At 38.9% G+C, this 19,365-nt stretch overlaps 1 protein-coding gene across 11 annotated transcripts in view; it reads left to right on the top strand.

Annotated features, from left to right (window-relative positions):
- Positions 1-19,365, top strand: part of LOC105327339 (microtubule-actin cross-linking factor 1, isoforms 6/7) — a 40,678-nt gene that overhangs the window by 2,985 nt on the left and 18,328 nt on the right. For 8 of the 11 annotated variants that reach the window (XM_011427754.4, XM_011427753.4, XM_020066833.3 and 5 more), the window contains exons 1-20: positions 3,104-3,245; positions 4,850-4,978; positions 6,314-6,364; positions 6,866-6,937; positions 7,260-7,370; positions 7,502-7,597; positions 7,694-7,816; positions 7,945-8,091; positions 8,180-8,242; positions 8,534-8,625; positions 9,347-9,452; positions 9,589-9,745; positions 9,834-9,904; positions 10,021-10,139; positions 10,229-12,635; positions 14,726-14,890; positions 15,151-15,324; positions 15,454-15,537; positions 18,045-18,811; positions 18,931-19,291. In XM_011427754.4, coding sequence (XP_011426056.3) covers positions 3,183-3,245; positions 4,850-4,978; positions 6,314-6,364; positions 6,866-6,937; positions 7,260-7,370; positions 7,502-7,597; positions 7,694-7,816; positions 7,945-8,091; positions 8,180-8,242; positions 8,534-8,625; positions 9,347-9,452; positions 9,589-9,745; positions 9,834-9,904; positions 10,021-10,139; positions 10,229-12,635; positions 14,726-14,890; positions 15,151-15,324; positions 15,454-15,537; positions 18,045-18,811; positions 18,931-19,291 — 5,358 coding nt within the window. In that variant the 5' untranslated portion in view covers positions 3,104-3,182. Of the gene's footprint in view, positions 1-3,103; positions 3,246-4,849; positions 4,979-5,522; positions 5,562-6,313; positions 6,365-6,865; positions 6,938-7,259; positions 7,371-7,501; positions 7,598-7,693; positions 7,817-7,944; positions 8,092-8,179; positions 8,243-8,533; positions 8,626-9,346; positions 9,453-9,588; positions 9,746-9,833; positions 9,905-10,020; positions 10,140-10,228; positions 12,636-14,725; positions 14,891-15,150; positions 15,325-15,453; positions 15,538-18,044; positions 18,812-18,930; positions 19,292-19,365 lie in introns of those variants that run through there. The other 3 variants (XM_011427751.4, XM_011427752.4, XM_011427758.4) reach the window with 2 other exon arrangements.

The raw sequence follows: 19,365 nt of genomic DNA, 5'->3' as shown, positions 1-19,365 counted from the left end.
GATTCAGGTCTGACACATGATAATGACTGCTGTCTGATCACACTGATCAATTCGCCGATAGTCCATGACAAATTGCAGGCGGACCAATACCTTTCCTATGACCTGGGAATTGTGTAACATCGCTGGGAGAATTGTTTTAGTCATTCGGATTGGTTAGAGAGATAAAAATGTTTGCTGGAAATTCTCAGAGAAATGTTCCGGTATCTAATATACATGTATATGCAAATGTTGGACGATGTCAATCATATGTAGAAGAGAGACAGATAATCAGACAGAGAGAGACACAGACAGACACACAGACACATGGAGACAGATACGCGGTCAGATCACTGAAGTCGACTTCTCTCCATTTATAATCTATCTGAACGCATTACCCCCTCTCTTTTAATAAAGTAATCACGCGTGCAACTTAAATCTGATAGCCATTCAAAGAACGATTTAAATTTGGATAAACTGTCGTTAAAAAAAGACGAATCAAAAACTAAAACATTTATCTATTAGATTGGAATGCCAGTACTACGCTGGAAGTAATCCTCGTCAAGTTTTCATACACACGCCTTCTTAGACCAATGTATTAGTTCTCCTCAATGGAAGCTTTTATCCAGATTTAATCGGGGATGTTTGGACATCTATTATATGGCCCGCTTCTACACAATTAAAGAGTTAAGGAGATACTAATCGCCGGCTAACATGAAGGGTCAACACGTAAAGTCAGTGTTTCATCAACTGGTCCCCCACGGTCACAATGCACGGTGGACAAAACTCATAATATGATTAAAAATCATAAGTAAACAATGAAAGCAAAGGTGTTGCACACAATGATGTTTATCCCTTAAACCTTGTTGCTTTTTTACTAAACAAAACCATAGAGCATGCAAGGATCACAATAAAGTTTTTATTTCCCTGGTGTGCAAAAGTTTCTCACGCCAAAAAACTAGCATACAGGACTCTTTTGTCTCCCAATTAATCCCCCAGACAATGCTCTGGGTCACATATAAGACTCTTGCAAAGTGACAGTGTTACGTGGTCTTTAATAGAACGGTTTTTGAGGGAGTTTTTATTAGATTTCTGTTGTTGTTTTGTCATTGAGGGATAAAGGAACCAGTGATATTCAATAGTTTATGATGCATTTAAAAACATCAGAATTTTACAGACATGCAATATGTTACGAGAAATGTTCATAGGTCTATAAATGATAAGTCCTTATCATATACATTTCTTTAGCAATTCAACTGACTTTCTTTTATTTACGTGTATATCATTGTTTTAGTAAGCTCTATTTTACGTTGGGCTCTGTTTTCTGTCTCTCTACCTCGCTCTGTTCATCTCTCTCTGGACGGTCTAATGTTCCAACACACAACCCAACAAAGCCATCACGATATAAACAACCTCCAATAAATAACTGGTTGGCAGCAATGATTCCTGGACCACACCGTTGTCTGTTGTCACCTGATGGTGTCTGTGGCACGTCAAACCTTGTTTACACGCGTCACATGTAGAAACAACCAGCCATGGATCATCAACTACCAGAAACTTTATAAACCTTTGGAGGAACTGTCGCAGAAACTCAGTTTGCTTGATGCCGTTTTTAATCAGGTCTGGGTAAAGGGATGCGACGTCTAAGACCCTGACTGACCAATTCCTTATTAAGGGTCCTTGACTAGTTTGCATGCCACGGACGCTGTATAACTGGGTGACATTTTATCGCGATTTAGTTTCAATTCCACTTCGTGGTCATAAAGTTTTAACCTGATTTTTAAGGTGAATGTTTCCTTTCTTTTCGGGGGTCCTGATAAAGCTAGGAGTGTATCATGTGACGTGACGACAGTCAGGGGTCTATCTCCCTCCAATCTGCCCTACTAGTTCTTATAATGATAAAAGACGACATAATGGGACGATATATATTTCCATAAATCGCCGGGGGACAGTAAAGCACAAACCGCTGTTGTTCTTTATTCCGTCACACAATGTTATGAGGTTCTGTTTGTTACATGTATACGTGAAATTTATTATACTCTGGTGTGATTTAATCTCTTTTGTCATTTTCCTATCGATAAAAATTCATAAGCTATACCAGGGACTCAAGAAACAATATCGGTTCCCTTTTCTGCATTATCCCTGAAATTGTCTAAAGAGTTATAAAATTAATCTTTACTGGCAGGATTAAGGTATACATGGCCGGTGATTCTTGGGTAACAGAGCCAGCCTCCGAGGTAAATGTCCATATGTCACAGAGTGGATTAACACAGTTACTGTGCGAGCTGTTAGGTGTGGGTATCTTGTTCGTGTTGTTTTTTGTCATCCTTTGAATAGTCCCTGTCGTGTCTAAGAATTATCAGCGCTTGTCATCAGTCCTCAGTTGTTTAGAAAACAAACAACACTTGAGATGGACACATAATCTCGTTTGTTCATCCTGAAATATTGGCATATCACAGAGTCAACCCCGTGACGGTTCTTAGTTATGTTATTTCAATAACAAAACTGGATGTAAAAAAAGTCGGACCGAGCAGGGAGCTCTAGGCTATGAGAGATATAGACCCTTGTTATGAGAGTACACATTCGTTAGGTCATAATGTATGCAGATCCACGGGCCCGCCGTTGCATTATGCGCTATCTATCTGTAAAGTTCGATGACGTGACCTTTGATCTGGTCGCGTGACCCTGGACATCCGCCAGTCGCTATAGGTCCGGCCTCTGTACATCGGGATCCGCCTTGTCTACATAGATAATGCCTGAGATAATCGACAAAATAATGACAACTCCCTGTTATTGAATCATAATATTATCATATCACAACATATATAAGGAAGAATAGCTTTTTGTTTTGTTTTATACCTGTGCATATTATCAGATACATTTTTCAAATATGATAAATTACACATGAACAAACTATGCATGTACAATTTGTGTCAACACCACTTATGTTTGTTCAAAGATAGCAAATGGACACACTAGATCATTTATTTTACTTTGTTAACAAAATATGAATATGACGGAATGTTATGGTAAATCAATTAACGTATTCAGTTAAATACAGGTAACTTGTGATACGGAAGCAGGTATTTCCTTTGATCTTCCGCGCATGCGTGCCAAATTTACCTGTTTACATTTCTCGTCACTCAAAGATGACTGTGTTGTGAAGTTTCGCATTTTCTCTCTTTTCGGAACAGATTTTTCCAGTGATGGCGTCCCGACGGGATCCAGGGGGTCCCCGGAAACTCCTGGAGACCATCCGAGAAAAACAGGTAAGATGGTCAAACGTAAAACGTTAATTTAGCCTACAGGTGTGTACGACCAGGTGCAAAAATGTTATCCATTTAAATAGCCGCATGAGCCGGTCTAAATATAACCTACCTGTCTTGATACAAGCATGACAAGATATCCTCCTGTGTTTTTAGGATTCCATGAATTGTTAGCATTAAGTTATACAGGTTCAATTTTCAATTTCTTCGAAAACATATTTTCCCGTGTTTGTGAATCTTCGAAGATTTCGTATTTTGTCACGACCCCCAATCACACATCGGCCTATCCTTGGGGGTCCCAGGCAGACAGCCATATACGGACTGTCGAGCGTATAATTGGAGGTCAACTCTCCTTTTATAGACAGTAATTATAAATAATGGTACCATTCTTAATGTGAAAACAGTTACCCCAAAAGTCCCGTATATAGTTAAACAGACCAAAATTTCCCACTCTTTCTATCTAGGTCACTGTGATCGATAAATAGGTCGGTATTTGACAGGTAAATTAAGGTGTAATGGCGTATTGGGGATTAGAGTTACAAAGGACGAGAAGGGATCCCCCATTTTGAAGTTAAATTTGAGTTCCCTTCTACAAATATTGACACTACTTGGGCTCTTTTTATTTGTAAATGTTGACATGCCTTGTCATTCAATAAAGTTGTCACACATTATGACATATGGAACTTTCTTGTAACTGAATGAAGATCAGTCTCCCTATTCTCAGGTAGTCACAGACAGGTCTTAAAGTTAATCAAGGGCGTTTTTCATTAAGCAATTTTACTTCCACTATTCAGACACCGCGTGATTCGGGTGGGGTCCAAGGGCTGAGAGTTGTGTGAGAGTTATAGACATGCATCTCTATTTTACACAAGTATATACAGGGTACCCACACCACCGCCCAATGTATGGGTTGACTCTTATGTTTTAATGTCTGGAACGAAATTAAAAATTACCAATTCAGCGTTTTGCGGATGTCTGTATCTCGATTGGATTTCTTGAAACCTTATTTCAAAACACAAGAAACTGTAAAATATTTGTTTAATATGTATGTCCCGTTTCTCCCTGTCTGGCATTGATTGCAGACCTTGTGTAATAAATAATATTTTCTTGAGATATACCAGTAATTGCTTGTTGCTTTACGCCTGTAGATGCGGGTTCGACTCTTGAAGGAGGTAAGTGGCGTGTGTGGCCAGCTTCACAGGTTTCTGAGGGTGGTCAGTTTTCACGTGTGTGTGATTTGCTAGGCGAAAGATGCACGTGTGGTCGACATGTTAAAAAATTCAGTAAACATCACAACAAGCATTTAATTTTAAAATACAGACGACATACAAAGATCGATTTTGTTTTATGCTGCAGTATTGAGATGACACATGAGAGGCAGATGGTAGTGTGTGTATTTTGGTTGAAACTCTATAGCTTATTTAGGCTTCAGTAAGCTCTAGAATTTTTAAAATTAAAATGAAAACACTCCTTTACATCAAATCAATATACTTGTATTTTCTATGTTATTCTGGTGACAGATTGAAAACATACTTCAGAGATCTCTTAATGTAAACTCTCCACTGTTATATTGACAAAGATTCCAGAACTTTCCCTTGTTGTTTCAGAAACATCTCCAAGACGCCGCTTTTAGCAGCAACTACATCGGTGTTCAACAAGCCCTAGACAAAACCAAAGAAAAGACCTCCGAGATCAAGGGTCTCAAACGAAAAGTAGAGGAGGCCAAAAAATCTAAGGTACTATATAATCAAAACACAAGTACTAGTATTCTATCGCCATCATAAATTGTCTGTACATGCATCTAGGTGGGGTTCCTGAAGAAACTTTATCAATTTTTCCTATCAAACATGCATTCATCAAAGCTACATACCATGTTCTGGAAATAATTGCCTCATAATGGTGATGAGTGGTTTGGAGCCAAATCCAAGAGCATGCCATTGTTTAAAGAAAACGTAGTCAAGCGAAGTCTTATGTCGTAAATCAGCTGAATGGATAGATATCCTTTGTTTTGGTTAGGAATTGGTGCAGTGATCTACGTTTTTATTGCTTGACACTTAAGTTTAATAAACTTATTTAACCAATTCAATTCTAACACGATGTATTGATAGCCTTTTCATGTTCAGTGTCTACAACGTAACCTCAATATTTGTATTGGAGGACCTGGTGAAGTTCCAAGTCAGTGTAAATCTAGTTATTGACGTTTTGAAAAACGAACTTTCATTAAGTATTGATGTGACAGTTCGTGTCTGAATGTAGATATCAGACTGTGTGTAGGTATCGGTGCCAGGGTTTGGCATGGACAGACGGATCAGATTCTGGGTGAGTATTTTGCTTAGTTTTGGACAGATTTTGGACCTCAGTATGAATTGTTCAGTGAAGGATCATCAGGAATTTCTGTAGTGAAATCGTGAGCAGTTGTGTTAAAATGAATGTATCGCTTTTTAACAAATTTCACAACAGAGCTATGTCCAATACCCTTTGAAAACTTTGAGGTTATCTCTAAGATTAATAAAATGACGAGGCCGCTTTTTACATACGTTGTGCAATGAAGTTACGGGTCCATGAGTTACGCCTCGGTGTGTTTCGAACCATATTTGGTCATTGATGCACGCAACATGGAGTTAACAGCAACCTACCACCCACCAGCTTACGTTGGTGGCTGCCATGTTTGTACTTTCGCTCTCTCGCACCTGTTTTGGTTGTGCTCATTAGAAGGAAGGAGACAGCAAACATTCGGCGAAACAACTTCCCTCTTGTTCACAAACAGGGACCTAAGATCACCTACATTGCTGACGGGTTTTTAGTATTTGTCATTTTATGGCTTTTGACTTTTACCTAGTAAATTAATCTGCACAAAAACCACAGAAGTTTCAGATGCACATACAGCGCACCTTGTGCGCTCTGAATCATTTGATATTATTTGTCATGTCATGTCTCTGATTTATGTGAATGGCTTAAAAGTCCATCTGCCACAGCTCTATAAGGGGATCAGTATAATCGTGACGGCCACCTTTAATTTACAACATAAACTTACCACAGCGCAGTTATATTATCTTGTTTACTCTTTGCAGGGACAAGACAGCGCGGCTGATTCTCTCGATGCTGAGTATGAATTGCTGGAGGTGAGTGAAAAAAAACCCACAACGTAGCAACAAAATCAAGTCAGATGAAATCCCACGAATTTCAAATCACACGCTTTAGATACACAAATAGCTAAGATGTTTGGGAAAATAAGTTCAAAGAGATAGACACATAGGTAAAGAAAAAATACAACAGGTGCCCCCGGTGTTCAGGGCTAATATCACACTCGATCTTGGAGTTAAATGTCTTTTTACTGCCACAAAAGCCAAATAAACAAGGTAGGTCCTTTGATCACATCAATACACATGGGGAGTCAGTCGAGGACAAAACTGTAAAAAATAAATTTTAACCTTTTTAATGCAGCGTGAATTTTGAATCGTATCGTAATTATTTTGAAATTCTATAACTATATTGCTAAAAATTGATGTAAAGATTTATTTTACTGTGAGATGGCCTGTATGGGATGCTTTTGTGCATCTTGAATCTTGCAATACATTCTTTTATTTGAGTGGTTGAATAAAATCAATGTCGGCTCGTTGCAGGACTTGGCTTTACAAAAGAAACGTTGCTTGGAGACCCTTTTGTATGTCAGCGAAGTGGAAAATATACTCCAGGTAAAGCACAGATAAGTCGTAAAATCCCAAAACCAAACCATAACTCAGATACATCCAATCACTCGGCGTGATGTTATGAGAATCCATATATTTAATTTTATTACAAATCGATTATTTCGCAAAGCAAATATTCCCGGAAAGAAACTATTCTAATGAGCCAAAGCAAAATTATATAACGAAGGGTTTCAGATGATCTTAAGACAAGTATGTACATACGCATTGCGATTGCTTAAAAGAAAAAGTCCAAATAAAACGATCTTCTAATGAAGCAGCCCATTAAACACCCGCATCACCACTTAATTTTCAAAATTTCCCGCTTCAGAATGTCCAATCAGAGTTTGAGGATCGCGCACTCTACCTCACGGAGCGGAGGAAGGTGTTCGAAAGCATCTATAGGGAGGATACGGTGGAAGCCTCGGCGCGGATCCACAGGGTAAGTAGGAACAAGGGGCGTATCTCCAGCCTTGTTAATAGAAATGAGCGGGGTTATTCCAGTCCTAATTAAAGATGACGTTTGTGACTTTTAGAGAGTTGATTAAGGCGTGCTTTCTCTTTGATTGACAGGACTGTACATACGCGTTAAGAGGGAGTTGGAACTGGTTGTCCCAGGTTACTAAATGTCTGCAGACTCACATGACCAATGCCGGGGAGTACCACCAGGTACAAAAAATAAAACCATCACAATTCAATATATATATATGAATAACAAAAATGTTGATTAAGTCGTAAACTCATAAATTGAATATTCTTTTACAGTTTTTCCACGATGTTCAATTTCTGGATGAAGATTTAGGTCTATTTCTTAAGTTGATGAATAGCAACACTATGCGCGAGCGCGTTGAAACTCAGGAAGCAGACGTCATGTGCAAACATTTGAGGGTAAAAATATACTACATTACCCCTTCGTTTCTCTTTCTCTTATTTATCATTAAAATACTAGATAAAATCCCACTGACAACTTTTCATGGAATTCGTTCAGACAAATAAATAGGACTGTTCTGTTTTAGAACATCACCAATAAGTTGCTGGACTTCCAGTGTCGGGTGGACAAGCTGGGCAACCAGGCCGTTGAGGTTTACCCCATCCACCTGAGGCGGGAGTCTTGTTCCTACCCACTCAAAGCCAAGGCTCTGGTCTTCTATTGCCACGAAGAGGTACACCAGTAATCACATCACCTCTTGCTAGCTTATTAAAGGGTTCCTATGTACAGCAAAATTGTCACAATCTTTTGATTTTTTGCAGGTTAAGTTGGAAGTTGGAGAAGAAGTGTTGGTCCTGGATACTACGGATCAGGACAAGTGGCAGGTTCGTATCGTTAATCAAAGGAAAGAAGGGCGCTTCTCTTTAAATTATCCAAATGGCTAATTTAATCATACCAAAAAAGATAAAAAAAAATTTTTCAAAGTTCAGTTTTTGCGTAACAAGGTACACACGTAGGGGTCATCTTGAATACAAAAACAACTGAACAGTTGTTCTTAGAAAATGAACTATTTCAAACTTTATGTGCCGTGACATTTTTAGCGAAGCATCAATCTTTAAACGCAAAAGTTTCCATCATGCAGAAATTCCCCTCCTTACATTAGATTTCTTTTACAGGTTCGTTGTAACAATGGCTCAGAGACCGAAGTACCAGGGGTGATCCTAGTTATCCCCCCTCCGGATAAAAAAGCTGTCCAGCAAGTTCAAAGGTCAGACAGCATTTTGTTTTCTTTGAGTAATCTCGCCTTGGAAATGGTAATTGAAATTAAGAACAGAATAAAAACCGAGAAATTAGATTGATGTACAAAACGTGAGTGTAAAATCAATGAGTAATAAATAACATATGTGTACAGGGGTTTTGTCGATCATCTGTGTATGTATTGCCCTCGGGGGATACCGTGATATTGATTAGCTGTGTCTCCTGTTAAAATAATTACACCAGAAGAGGAACCTCTCAACAAAACACTGCCAAGCTTGCTAATAGATTTATTTACAAAAAGTAAAAAAAAAATCTAAGAATAAAATTTCAATTTTGATTTAAAATAATTATAAAGGTGATACAGACGAGATAAGTGTTGTTCATACGTCGGGCTATATACATATGTAAATTCGTTTCATTTAAATTTATGTAAATATACCCAAGTAAGGAAATGTTGATCTACAAAGAGATTTGCGCATATAGAAAACATCAATTTTCCACTTATTTAGGGTAGGCGCGTAGAGAGGTATAATAAAACGTTTTACTCATGTAATTTTCCATTAAATGCACCAAACTTTGACAAAACGATATGCATAGTAAAACTTGTCGTGTAGGCATTTTGAATGCAGAACAAATCGACTTCTGTATAAAGCATCAAGTTTGACATGTATAAACACCAGTACTGATACCTTTGGCTGTATACCCCCTATATATTCTAAATACTGTCACAGGATCAAGGAACAGCTTGTGATCCATTGGGACACCACCCTCAGGAGATTCCGCACCCAGCTTATCCAGTTCATCTCCAACAATATTAAAGACACTCAGGAAAAAGAGGTGATGACCAGATACACATACCAATTCCTTCCCCAATATACCGCGTGGTTCTTTTGTATTTTGTGTATTTCGTACTTTAATGCCTCTTTGAAAGATTTGAAAGATTACATCTTTATTTGTGTGCTTTTGTTTCCAGCTTTCCCGTATTTCGTCAGGACAGAAGGCAGAGCTGATGCGGCTGATGAATGAAGCCGTGCAGTTACTGCGCCCTCTATCGGTGGAGGACCCGGATTTTAAAATCATGATGGCCAACGTCACCAACTTTAGAAAGATAATCAGCCAAGTTAAATCAGGTGCCCATATAAACTCCTTTCATGTCTGGTTATACAAACTTGTATAATTTTATTTTTGTATAAACATCAGGTTTTTTTTAAATTACAGGTGACAAAGACTATACTAACGGTACGACACAGAAATGGCAAGCAAACGCCAAGGTGCTAGTGCATTACAAGGTAATTATATTTAGCCTGTATGCATTTAGAAGCTTTTTGCTTTTGTTTTGTTCTTTTTTTAAAGTATTGACATGATTATGAAGTACATGTCGTTTAATACATTTTCCCCTTTTCAGGAATTTTTAACTTATGCAAAGACGTACAAACAGGCATTAGCGGAATCTCGAGAGCAAGAGAAATTGTTGCTTAAAGGAGCCGGTGGACAGTTGTATTCCTCCAAGGCTTACTTTGAAAGGTAAAGCATGATGTTTTTTGTTACCGTTTCATTCAATCATATCAATTTGTTAAGTTGTTTCAACCTTTTGAATTCCATTCCTTTACAAGAACCTTGCCAATGGTGGAAGTAAACACTAAATCTCAGGAAACGGTCATCACATCAGTGAAGTCCGAAATGATAATTCACGAGAGACAAAAAGGGAAGAGACCAAAACCACCGCCTCGTCGCAGGAGGCAACTGAAAAGAGTGATGTCTTCTGCTGTACCCAATGACGTCAGCAGCGATCTACCAGAGTGTTCAGAAGAACTGCAAAGCTTCACCATCACCGGCGTGATTGATCCGCGAACCAAGCAAAGGCTGACGGTGTTCCAAGCCATGGCCCAAGGAATCTTGGACCAGGCTAACGGGACGTATACAGACCCAACCACCGGAAAGTCAATGCCCATCCCCGAGGCCATCCATCGAGGACTCATCACTGTGGATACCAGGGAAAATCTTCCAAACGGACATTCTGCCGACGATGGATTTTCACCAATGAGAAATACTTTAGAAACTCAGATTTTCCCCGTTGCTGGTGTTATAGATCCACGCACAGGCGAATGGATCAGCGTGAAAGAAGCTGTTTCGTTGGGTATTTTGGATCCAAAGTCGGGGAAATATAAGAATATTGTGACTGGAGAGGAATGTGATTTGTTGGAGGCTGTGAAGAATGGATACCTCGTGGTTGATCCTGCCGTGTTAGAGGATACCGAAAAGAAGGATTGTTTTACTTTCGTGGACTTTGCAGACGTTGGATTCAGGGTCACGGGCGTCGTAGATCCTACAACGGGTGACGAAATACCTCTCAAACGTGCTATGACGGACGGAGTTATCGATCTTGTTAACTCTCTGTACAGGAACCCCCACACAGGAGAGACTATCTCAATAGAGGACGCTATAAGACAAGGTCTGATTAGAGGCACCTACCTCTCTCCATCGGAAGCTGCCGCAGGAGGCCCGGATGTGATGATTCTGAAACAGCTTCAGCTAAAAAAGCAGCGCTACCTTCCAGGGGATGGGGAAGGAGGCGATTCCGTGGATGGATCCAGACAGACCCCAAACGCTGTTATGTTTGACAAACTGCGTGCAAGGCTTGATCCAGAGGAACAAATGGTTCTGGATCCAAATGACCTTACAAGCATATCTTTGCAGGAAGCTTATGAGAAAGGCGTAATTGATTTTGAAAAGGGAGAATATAAATTACCAAATGGAGACTGCTTGTCGTTAGAGCAGGCAACTGCACGAAATTTTATAGAACCCGAATTATTGCAGGAAATATTGAAAGTTTACCAGGACTGTAGCGTGAAGAACCTTACTGAAGAAGGGAAATTTGATCCTGAGACAGGTCTTGTCATAGACCCAAAGTCAGGTAACTCAATGTCCTTACAATCAGCGATAGAACAGAGAGTGATTGATCCCAACCTTGTATATTTCTATGACGTGCCATCCCAGAAAATTACCAACCTTGCTACAGCAATTGAAAACGGCTCCTATGACCCATCATCTGGTAAATACAAGCATAAAAAGGTTCCACAAGCTTTATCATTGGAGCAAGCAGATAAAGTTGGACTTGTGCTTTGTGATATTGACCCTGATAAAATGACCATGGATGCCAAGACATTAGAACGTCTTCAGAAAGTGATGGACACTAGTATTCCTTTCATACCAGCACCGTACTCCAATGGCAACTGTTCCCTCGAGGAGGCTATCAAAGCGGGATCCGTTGATCTCCAAAATGGAATGGTTAAGGATTTACGTACTGGTGAAGTCATGTCACTTGCCGAAGCTATGCAGACTTCCAAGATAGACCCAACTGCTGCCAAAAGTTTACTTGACGCTCTGGATAAACTTTCACTACACGAAATGATCCAGAAAGGTCAGATAAATCCCGATAAAGGTCATTTTATTCCAAGTGATAAGTCTAGGCCGATTACGATCCAGGAGGCCATGGACCGAGGTCTGCTTCATCCAGAGAACGTGTATGTTGTGGATAAAGAGAATAACAACATTGTCTCTCTTGATAGCCTAATCAAGTCAGGTAGATTCGATCCCAAAACCGGAATGGTGATTGACCAGAAAACTGGACGGGCAATGTCTCTGTCTGAGGCCATTGCAAACGGTATTATTGGCGGCAAAATAGCAGTGGACGACTTTGTTGATACCTCGGTCACCCTAAAAGACTTAATTGACTCAAGCAAAGTCAATCCAAGGTCCACCACATTTGTGGCGCCAAATAACTATAAGATGTCTCTCAGAGATGCCTTGGCCAATGGTTTCCTCACCATGAACTCCAATGTAAAGTTGGACCCGGAGACCGGATGTGTGGTCTTGGCTGCCGATGAAGAAATCGTCCAGGCACTAGTGGATGTAAAGGAAAACTCGGACTGGATCAGTGATACGGAGAGGAAACTGGCATCGCAAAAGAAACCTCACCAAAGGCTAGATGGACTTCAAGGACAATCAAATGATATCAAGGTAAGAAGTGGTATAGCTCTATAAGATTTGTCTAGTAATCAACAAGAAATAGGCACACTTTTTACAATGTCTTTCATGCAAGTATTGAGACAAAAACGGCTTTTCTGAGTTTAAGTTTTTCCACTCATGAATACCAATGAAACGTAAATTATTTAGCTCCGTGTCGTAACAAACATGAGAGGGGGTTGTAAGTAGATCTTTATTTTGATGAATATCGACCGCTTAATCAGGTCGTTTGTGGACAGGAAATAGCTTTTGATCTGCATATTTGTCATTCCTGCAAGAGACCTTTCTTCACTTTTACAAAAAGAACAAATCAGTCAATTTTTGTGTGCAAAGGTTAAGAAAAAAACTGTACAGGTGACGTTATGTAAGATAAGTGGGTCCCCCCGCAGGTGACAATGACAGCGTTATCCTCGCGGGTCTGGAGCTGTCACCCTCGCCCATGCGTTGGCGCTCTCTGACCCTACGGTGTCGTGTGTGTCTGCTATTTGTTACACCGAACCAACACAAGAAAGTGTTTGTTTTATACATTCCTGGGATGTGAAAGATTTTTCTGTTGATGGTGAAGTTTTTTTTTCCTTTCGTGATTTCTTGGACGACGGATTTGGGTTGTATCGAGTTGTGCGGGTTTAGGACTTTCTGTTTTCTACCTGGCCAGATTTGACCGTTACAAAAGTTCTGGAATAGTAACACAATAAATTGATAGCTCTCCAGGGAAATTATCCTTTATATGCTGACCGGTTGTTACCTGGTAAACTCTGACTCCACCAAGATGTATACATAGTTAAGGAATTGTGTACAAGTCACTGTGAAGATGGTGCTTATTCCTAGCTAAAGATTGTTGTTAAAGAGAAAGTGAGAATGGTGCTTACTCTGTTTAGTAATTTGGATGAGAAATAAGAATTTAGATGATGAAACTTGTCAAGAAACGTGGACGGTACAGGGTGTCAGAACGGTACAAAGGAGCCAAGGAGGAGGACCCTGTATTAGTGTCCCTGAAATATAACTCGGACGTAAGTAAGGGTGTAGAAAAATGAAGCAAAATGCTTGGCGTTCGTTGTTCCACACGCTGTTGTCACAATTCTCAGCTTAATTAAAACTCCAAGCAGCATTAAGTAAATGTATTACATGTATTTTTGGAATACTGTTATGGACCAAAATGGGTTTCGTATAGGGCTGTTTATCATCTTGTTTAAACATGGTGCCGTGTCTTTTTCCACAAGTGAAAACAACGGAAATGGTACTGTTTTTCCAAACAATCAATTTTGTTGATTGATGTACACATTCTTACGCCGATGCTTGATCATCGCATTGGATAAATGTTCAATGCAGAAATATTACAGATTTTTTTGGTTCTTATTAGATTAGTCATATTTTCCGCTGACTTTGGTATTACTTATACTACCATGTAATGGTGAAGTAAATGAGTGCCAATCTTTTAAACCATCGGGGTTAAATAGAGTGCGTCCTAATCGACGAAGTAATATTTCTTAAGACTCTTGTTAGATTCTATAATGAAAAAGCTTGTGTACAAACTGACCGAGCTTTATGCAACTAGTTGATCTCCAAGTCATTTGTCTTTTGACCAGTTTTTGTTGACTGTGTATCAGATAACACACATCTTTCTGATGGTCATCTAGTTCACTTATTTGTTTGCCTCGTGGGATTATAGGGTTATATGTTTTTAACTTGGAACGACGCGGACTCGGTCGGACTGGAGTCCGGAACTTTGGTAGGTTTTGCGATAGCAATCTTCATGACTTTGCAAAAAGATTATTTTTTTGTCAAACATGGATTGATGAACATGCATATCTAGACAGATATTGTTTTAAAAACTCTGACGATAGTTGGCTTTAAAATACAAGACAGGTGATGATTTAAGGTATTTTCTTTCAGTGTTTGTTAATCATTGATATCACAGCAATGTTAGTGTAGACTCGCTTGCAGTTTTCCCACATATTTTAGCAAAGGAGTTATATTTTTTGATTTAGAACTAGCATTGTATTTATTCCAGTATTGCAAGAAACATGCTTGTTTATCATTGCTATCATATTATCTAAATAGCTGTGTAACGATTTCGTTTGCAGGCCGTACAAGAAGACATGGTAAGGAGGAAGACAGGCGTGACGACCTCCATCAAACAGGCGGAAGAACTCATCGACAACAACCAAACGGACCGGAAGGAAGATGGCGCCCAGCAGATCCAGAAACTGCGCTTCAATGTCTCTGATCTCAAGATCAGGTTCAACGCCGTATGTAGTCCTTACATTGTTTCATTTGTGAAAATTGATAAACAGAACTCCTTATTAAGAATGCTGAGATGTATTCTGAATAAACGTTTTATTTCCACATGAACATTTAATATACTTTTTCAGCTGTGTGGAATATAACTTTGAATTTGCAGTATATTGTAATCATTACAAACAATAAAGCGATGATTTATGTAAAAACTCCAATTCATATAGAGTTTTTGGGTTTGGTCAATCTAACGAGAATTGCGTTTGACTTTAAGGCTTTTGGTGAAACGGAGAGTAGACGAAAGCGTTTCCAGAAGATGACCGAAGACTTGGAACAGTTCTATACAACCCTACAGGATATTGACCAATGGCTAGATCAGGCCATAGAAAAGTCACGTGACCTACAGACTTCTAAAGATAATATTCACAACCAGTTCAATGACTATAAGGTACTAATTCTTGCAGTCCTTTACTACACACCCCAATTTTCCATGGGCACACATTAGAATTTATGTTGCAGTTTTAAATATACGATACTAGTATTCCTGTTTTCATATAAAGTTTATTTTTTGATTCAGGAATTCGTGGAGGAAATACAAGTTAAAGAATTGGAAATTGCTGGAGTAATCAAGATGGCTGATGATTTCAGGGACACTGCACAGGTAAAAGAGAATTTCAGTTTGCAACATACTAGTACACAAATACAACTTGCATTTAGTTACCATAACAGCATTGTATATGTAATTGTCAATAAAATGATGGTACAACATTTAGTATTCTACAACCTGTAACATTCAACGAAAAAACTGCTATGAAAACCGAGATACTGTAAATACTAAGTCTTGGTGATAACCAGCTAGTACTGTATATGGACATACAAGTAAATAACTGTTGGTATTGAAAATATACCTATTAGTATACCTGTATCTTTGTTAGTACATTATAGAGCACAGTATGGTTGTCTAGTTCCGTGACAACCATTTGCTGAATTCAGAAAATATATTTGATCTCCACCAGCTGCAATTACCATGATTACGATGCAAGCTGTTGAAAAAAAGGTGGTCAGCGGAGGTTTCCATACTCCAGGGGGGGGGGTGTTCCATTAATACTTTCATTCATTTAGTGATATTTTTACCAGCTCTCATTGAATTAAAAGATTTTTATCAGTTTATAACATCAATGGAATTCATAACGCGATTAATACCCACAGCGGAACTTTAAATATGCAAAATAAATCCTTAGAAAGGAATTGATTTCCGTACATTCAGCGTTCACCGTGTACTAAGGTGGAGAAATGTGGAAATATATGTTTAAACTGACACTTGAATGAAAGGCAGAAAAAGGAAAGCTTTTATGAGAACAGGCGGAGTAATGCTGGCCTAGATCTTCTTGTGTTGGGATAAAGTTTATTGTTGTTTGTCCTCTTTTAAACAAGTGGAATTAAATGCCTCTTCATTCACCCGACCCAAGATCAACAAATTCATCACAAAAATAGAGTAACCCGCTGTTTCAAATCATCGGCATCGAAATGTTTTAAAACCGTTGATTAAGGATATCGGTTCTGGTACATTAAAAGATGTAAGATATGCAAAGGTAATGATTATTAGGCATAAAAAGATAAAGGGTGGCGACATGTGTTGATATACGGGTGATTGTCAAAGAGCACTCAGTTGGCTTATAATGGCGGATCATACACAAAGCGCACCGTGCCAATCGATCGAGGATATATTTGAGGTAGGAAAATACTATTATTTTGCTGTTGATGTTGGTAAAATAACCATAAGTTGTAAAAACATTCCCCGCAAAAAGCAAACCCACTGGAGACTAATCTACATGGCTGATTAATCCGGTTTCAAATACTAGTAGTTGATCTTATAATCTCAGACAGATCCTGTAGCGTTTCCGTAAACTTCATAATCCCTCAAACTGTTTAACCAACCTTTCCAAAAGCACTGCAACGAGATCATCTAACGGTGAACTAAGAGCTCATATTTCATTGCTTCCAAAACAAGGCGATCATTCCGTTTCAAATAATTCTAGTTTGCAAGTGTTAAATAATTAATTGCCTTAATTGACGTAAGGTACTTCTGTTGGTTGACGTTACCTCACAACCTTCTCAAATTTAAGTCAGCGCTTTAAATGCTGTACCTGGTCAAACACATGTATAGTATCGATAAAACCTCCTTGTGTGCTAACTCTGTATATAAACATTTCAATTGATTTTTCAGGTCGTTGATATATTTTGGTCAATTTAAATAATTAATCATAAATCATAACCCAAACCCCGCAGTAGAATAGTTGCTCGCCAGGTATCTCCGGATGTTTGATACTGTCGTAAAACTTTGGGAAGGAAACGGGTAGATAAGCCATAAATCGGTTTACAAAATTTCCGTTTCTATCATCGATTACGACCGTTATCCACCTCCTCTTTCAAACTCTTTCACCGCCACTACAATAGTTTGTTTACTAAGCCTTTAAATCCAGAAGTTCGCCACGACATTCTCAGAGTGAACAGTGTATGCAATGCGAGATAGCAAGAAATAAAACACTTGGCATCATTTTGACGGGTATCAACATTGCTTTAAACTTCAAATTATTCTCTCAATTATTATTGGAAGATCAAATCTATGAATTATTTATAGACCGACCGAGTGTTTCAGCTTATATAGGGTGAAGCTTGGGCGGAGCCTTTTCTTTTTTACTGGTCTGGATAGAGTTTTTGATTAGTAATGGTGGATTTATTGTTGATACAAGTAGTGACACAAAGTTTTCATTGTTTTGCTGGCTTGAAAGTTGACCAAGATGAAAAACAAATGGATAGTAGCAAATCACTTTTGAAACCATGCCAGAACCATTAAATCTACAATGTTGGAAACGAAACTAAATTGTGCTAGAGTATCCGGAAATCAAATGGAATATAAACGATATTAACAACTGTGACATTTGGCACGTGACACAAAAGCTATGGCTGGCACCAGAAGAAATGGTTATCTTACCAACAAGTACCAATATTTGGACGACGAGGATGATGACATTGAACTGTGCACGTGTCAGCATTTCGACCTCTATGTAACGTGTGGTAGAGTAAGTTTTAGGGTATGGTACATACAATAGTGTAGTGAGGCTTGTTTTGCCATAAGTCCCTTTAAATGTTTCCATTTTATTCCAGGAATTTGAAAAAGAAGCCGAAGCATATCGCCAACGCATCCAGGTTCTTCCTCCAATTAAAGAAGAGGTTGACAACAACATCATCGATGACGAAATCGAATCTTTGGAGGAAAAATTCAAGGATGTCTCTCGGAACTGTTCTAAACACATGGAAAAGCTGGCCGCCTTAATGAAGCAGAAGAAAGGTTTCGATGATTTAAAAGACAAACTTTCTTCTGTATATCCCCAGATTGAGGCTCGGCTCAGCAACATTCACGGAAATGGTCTTGGTAAAAACCCAGAAAAGGATACCAAAGATCTTACGGCAGTGAAGGAACTTAAAGCTGATCTGATTGGACAAGACAGAAAGCTTAAGGACCTTATTCAGAGTGGTGAAAAATTGGTTAAAGGTTTGAATGATATTAATATGAAACAAAAGGCAGGCGAAGTGAAGGAATCAATGGCAGAGATGAAGGACAAACATGAATCCTTACAAAGTGAAATTGGTGAAAAAGAGGAGGAACTGTCTTCGGCTGTGTCTCAACAACAGAATCTCAGGAACCGTTTAGATGGACTACAAAGGTGGATGTCAGAAACGGAAAGCGCATTAGAGAACAGACCATTAATAAGTTTGGACAAAGATAAACTTGCCCAGCAGCTGAAAGAACAACGTCTTCTTAATGGTGAAATAGAAACCAACAAAACACTTCTTGAAAGGATTTCTCAGGAAACAGGTCAGAACGCACAAGATGACGATGCAGAAGGAGTAATCCTTGAGCTCAGTGAAAGGTAAGGATCGATTATACTAACACCTTAAAGACATGCTTATTGTAATGAATTGAACAGTAATATTATTTGATACGTATGTTGCTTTTTTGTACAATATACACGTCTCCGGTTTGTTTTAGAATGGTAGAGGTAGAGAAAGATGTCGATCAAGTAACCATGGAAATTGAGGATGTGGCCTGTAGTGTTTCGGAACTGGAGAACAATATCGGTCAGATGGACTCTTGGTTGACTGATGCCATATCATCACTGAAAACACGACAAAAAGGCGCGAACCAGAAGGCTGTAAAGGCGAAGATAGATGCACTGTACAATGATAAACGTGAAAAGGAATACGACATGGAGAAACTTAGACAGTCAGCGAAAGAGATCATGGATGATGAGAGGGTGTGCGATCAATTTGCGATGAAGGAGTATCTTGGAGAGGTGGAAGTGAAATGGCACGATCTAACGGAACATCTTGTTCAACAGGTCTCATTAGAGGTAAGTTCCACTAAATAAGGAAAAGTGATTTAATTGATATCCCCTATTTTTGATCGTGCAATAAAGGATTTTTT

This window comes from Magallana gigas, chromosome 2 (genome assembly GCF_963853765.1).
Source record: "Magallana gigas chromosome 2, xbMagGiga1.1, whole genome shotgun sequence".
Taxonomy (NCBI): domain Eukaryota; kingdom Metazoa; phylum Mollusca; class Bivalvia; order Ostreida; family Ostreidae; genus Magallana; species Magallana gigas.
Note: the sequence above shows the minus strand (reverse complement) of the source record. Positions and strands in the feature narration are given on the sequence as shown.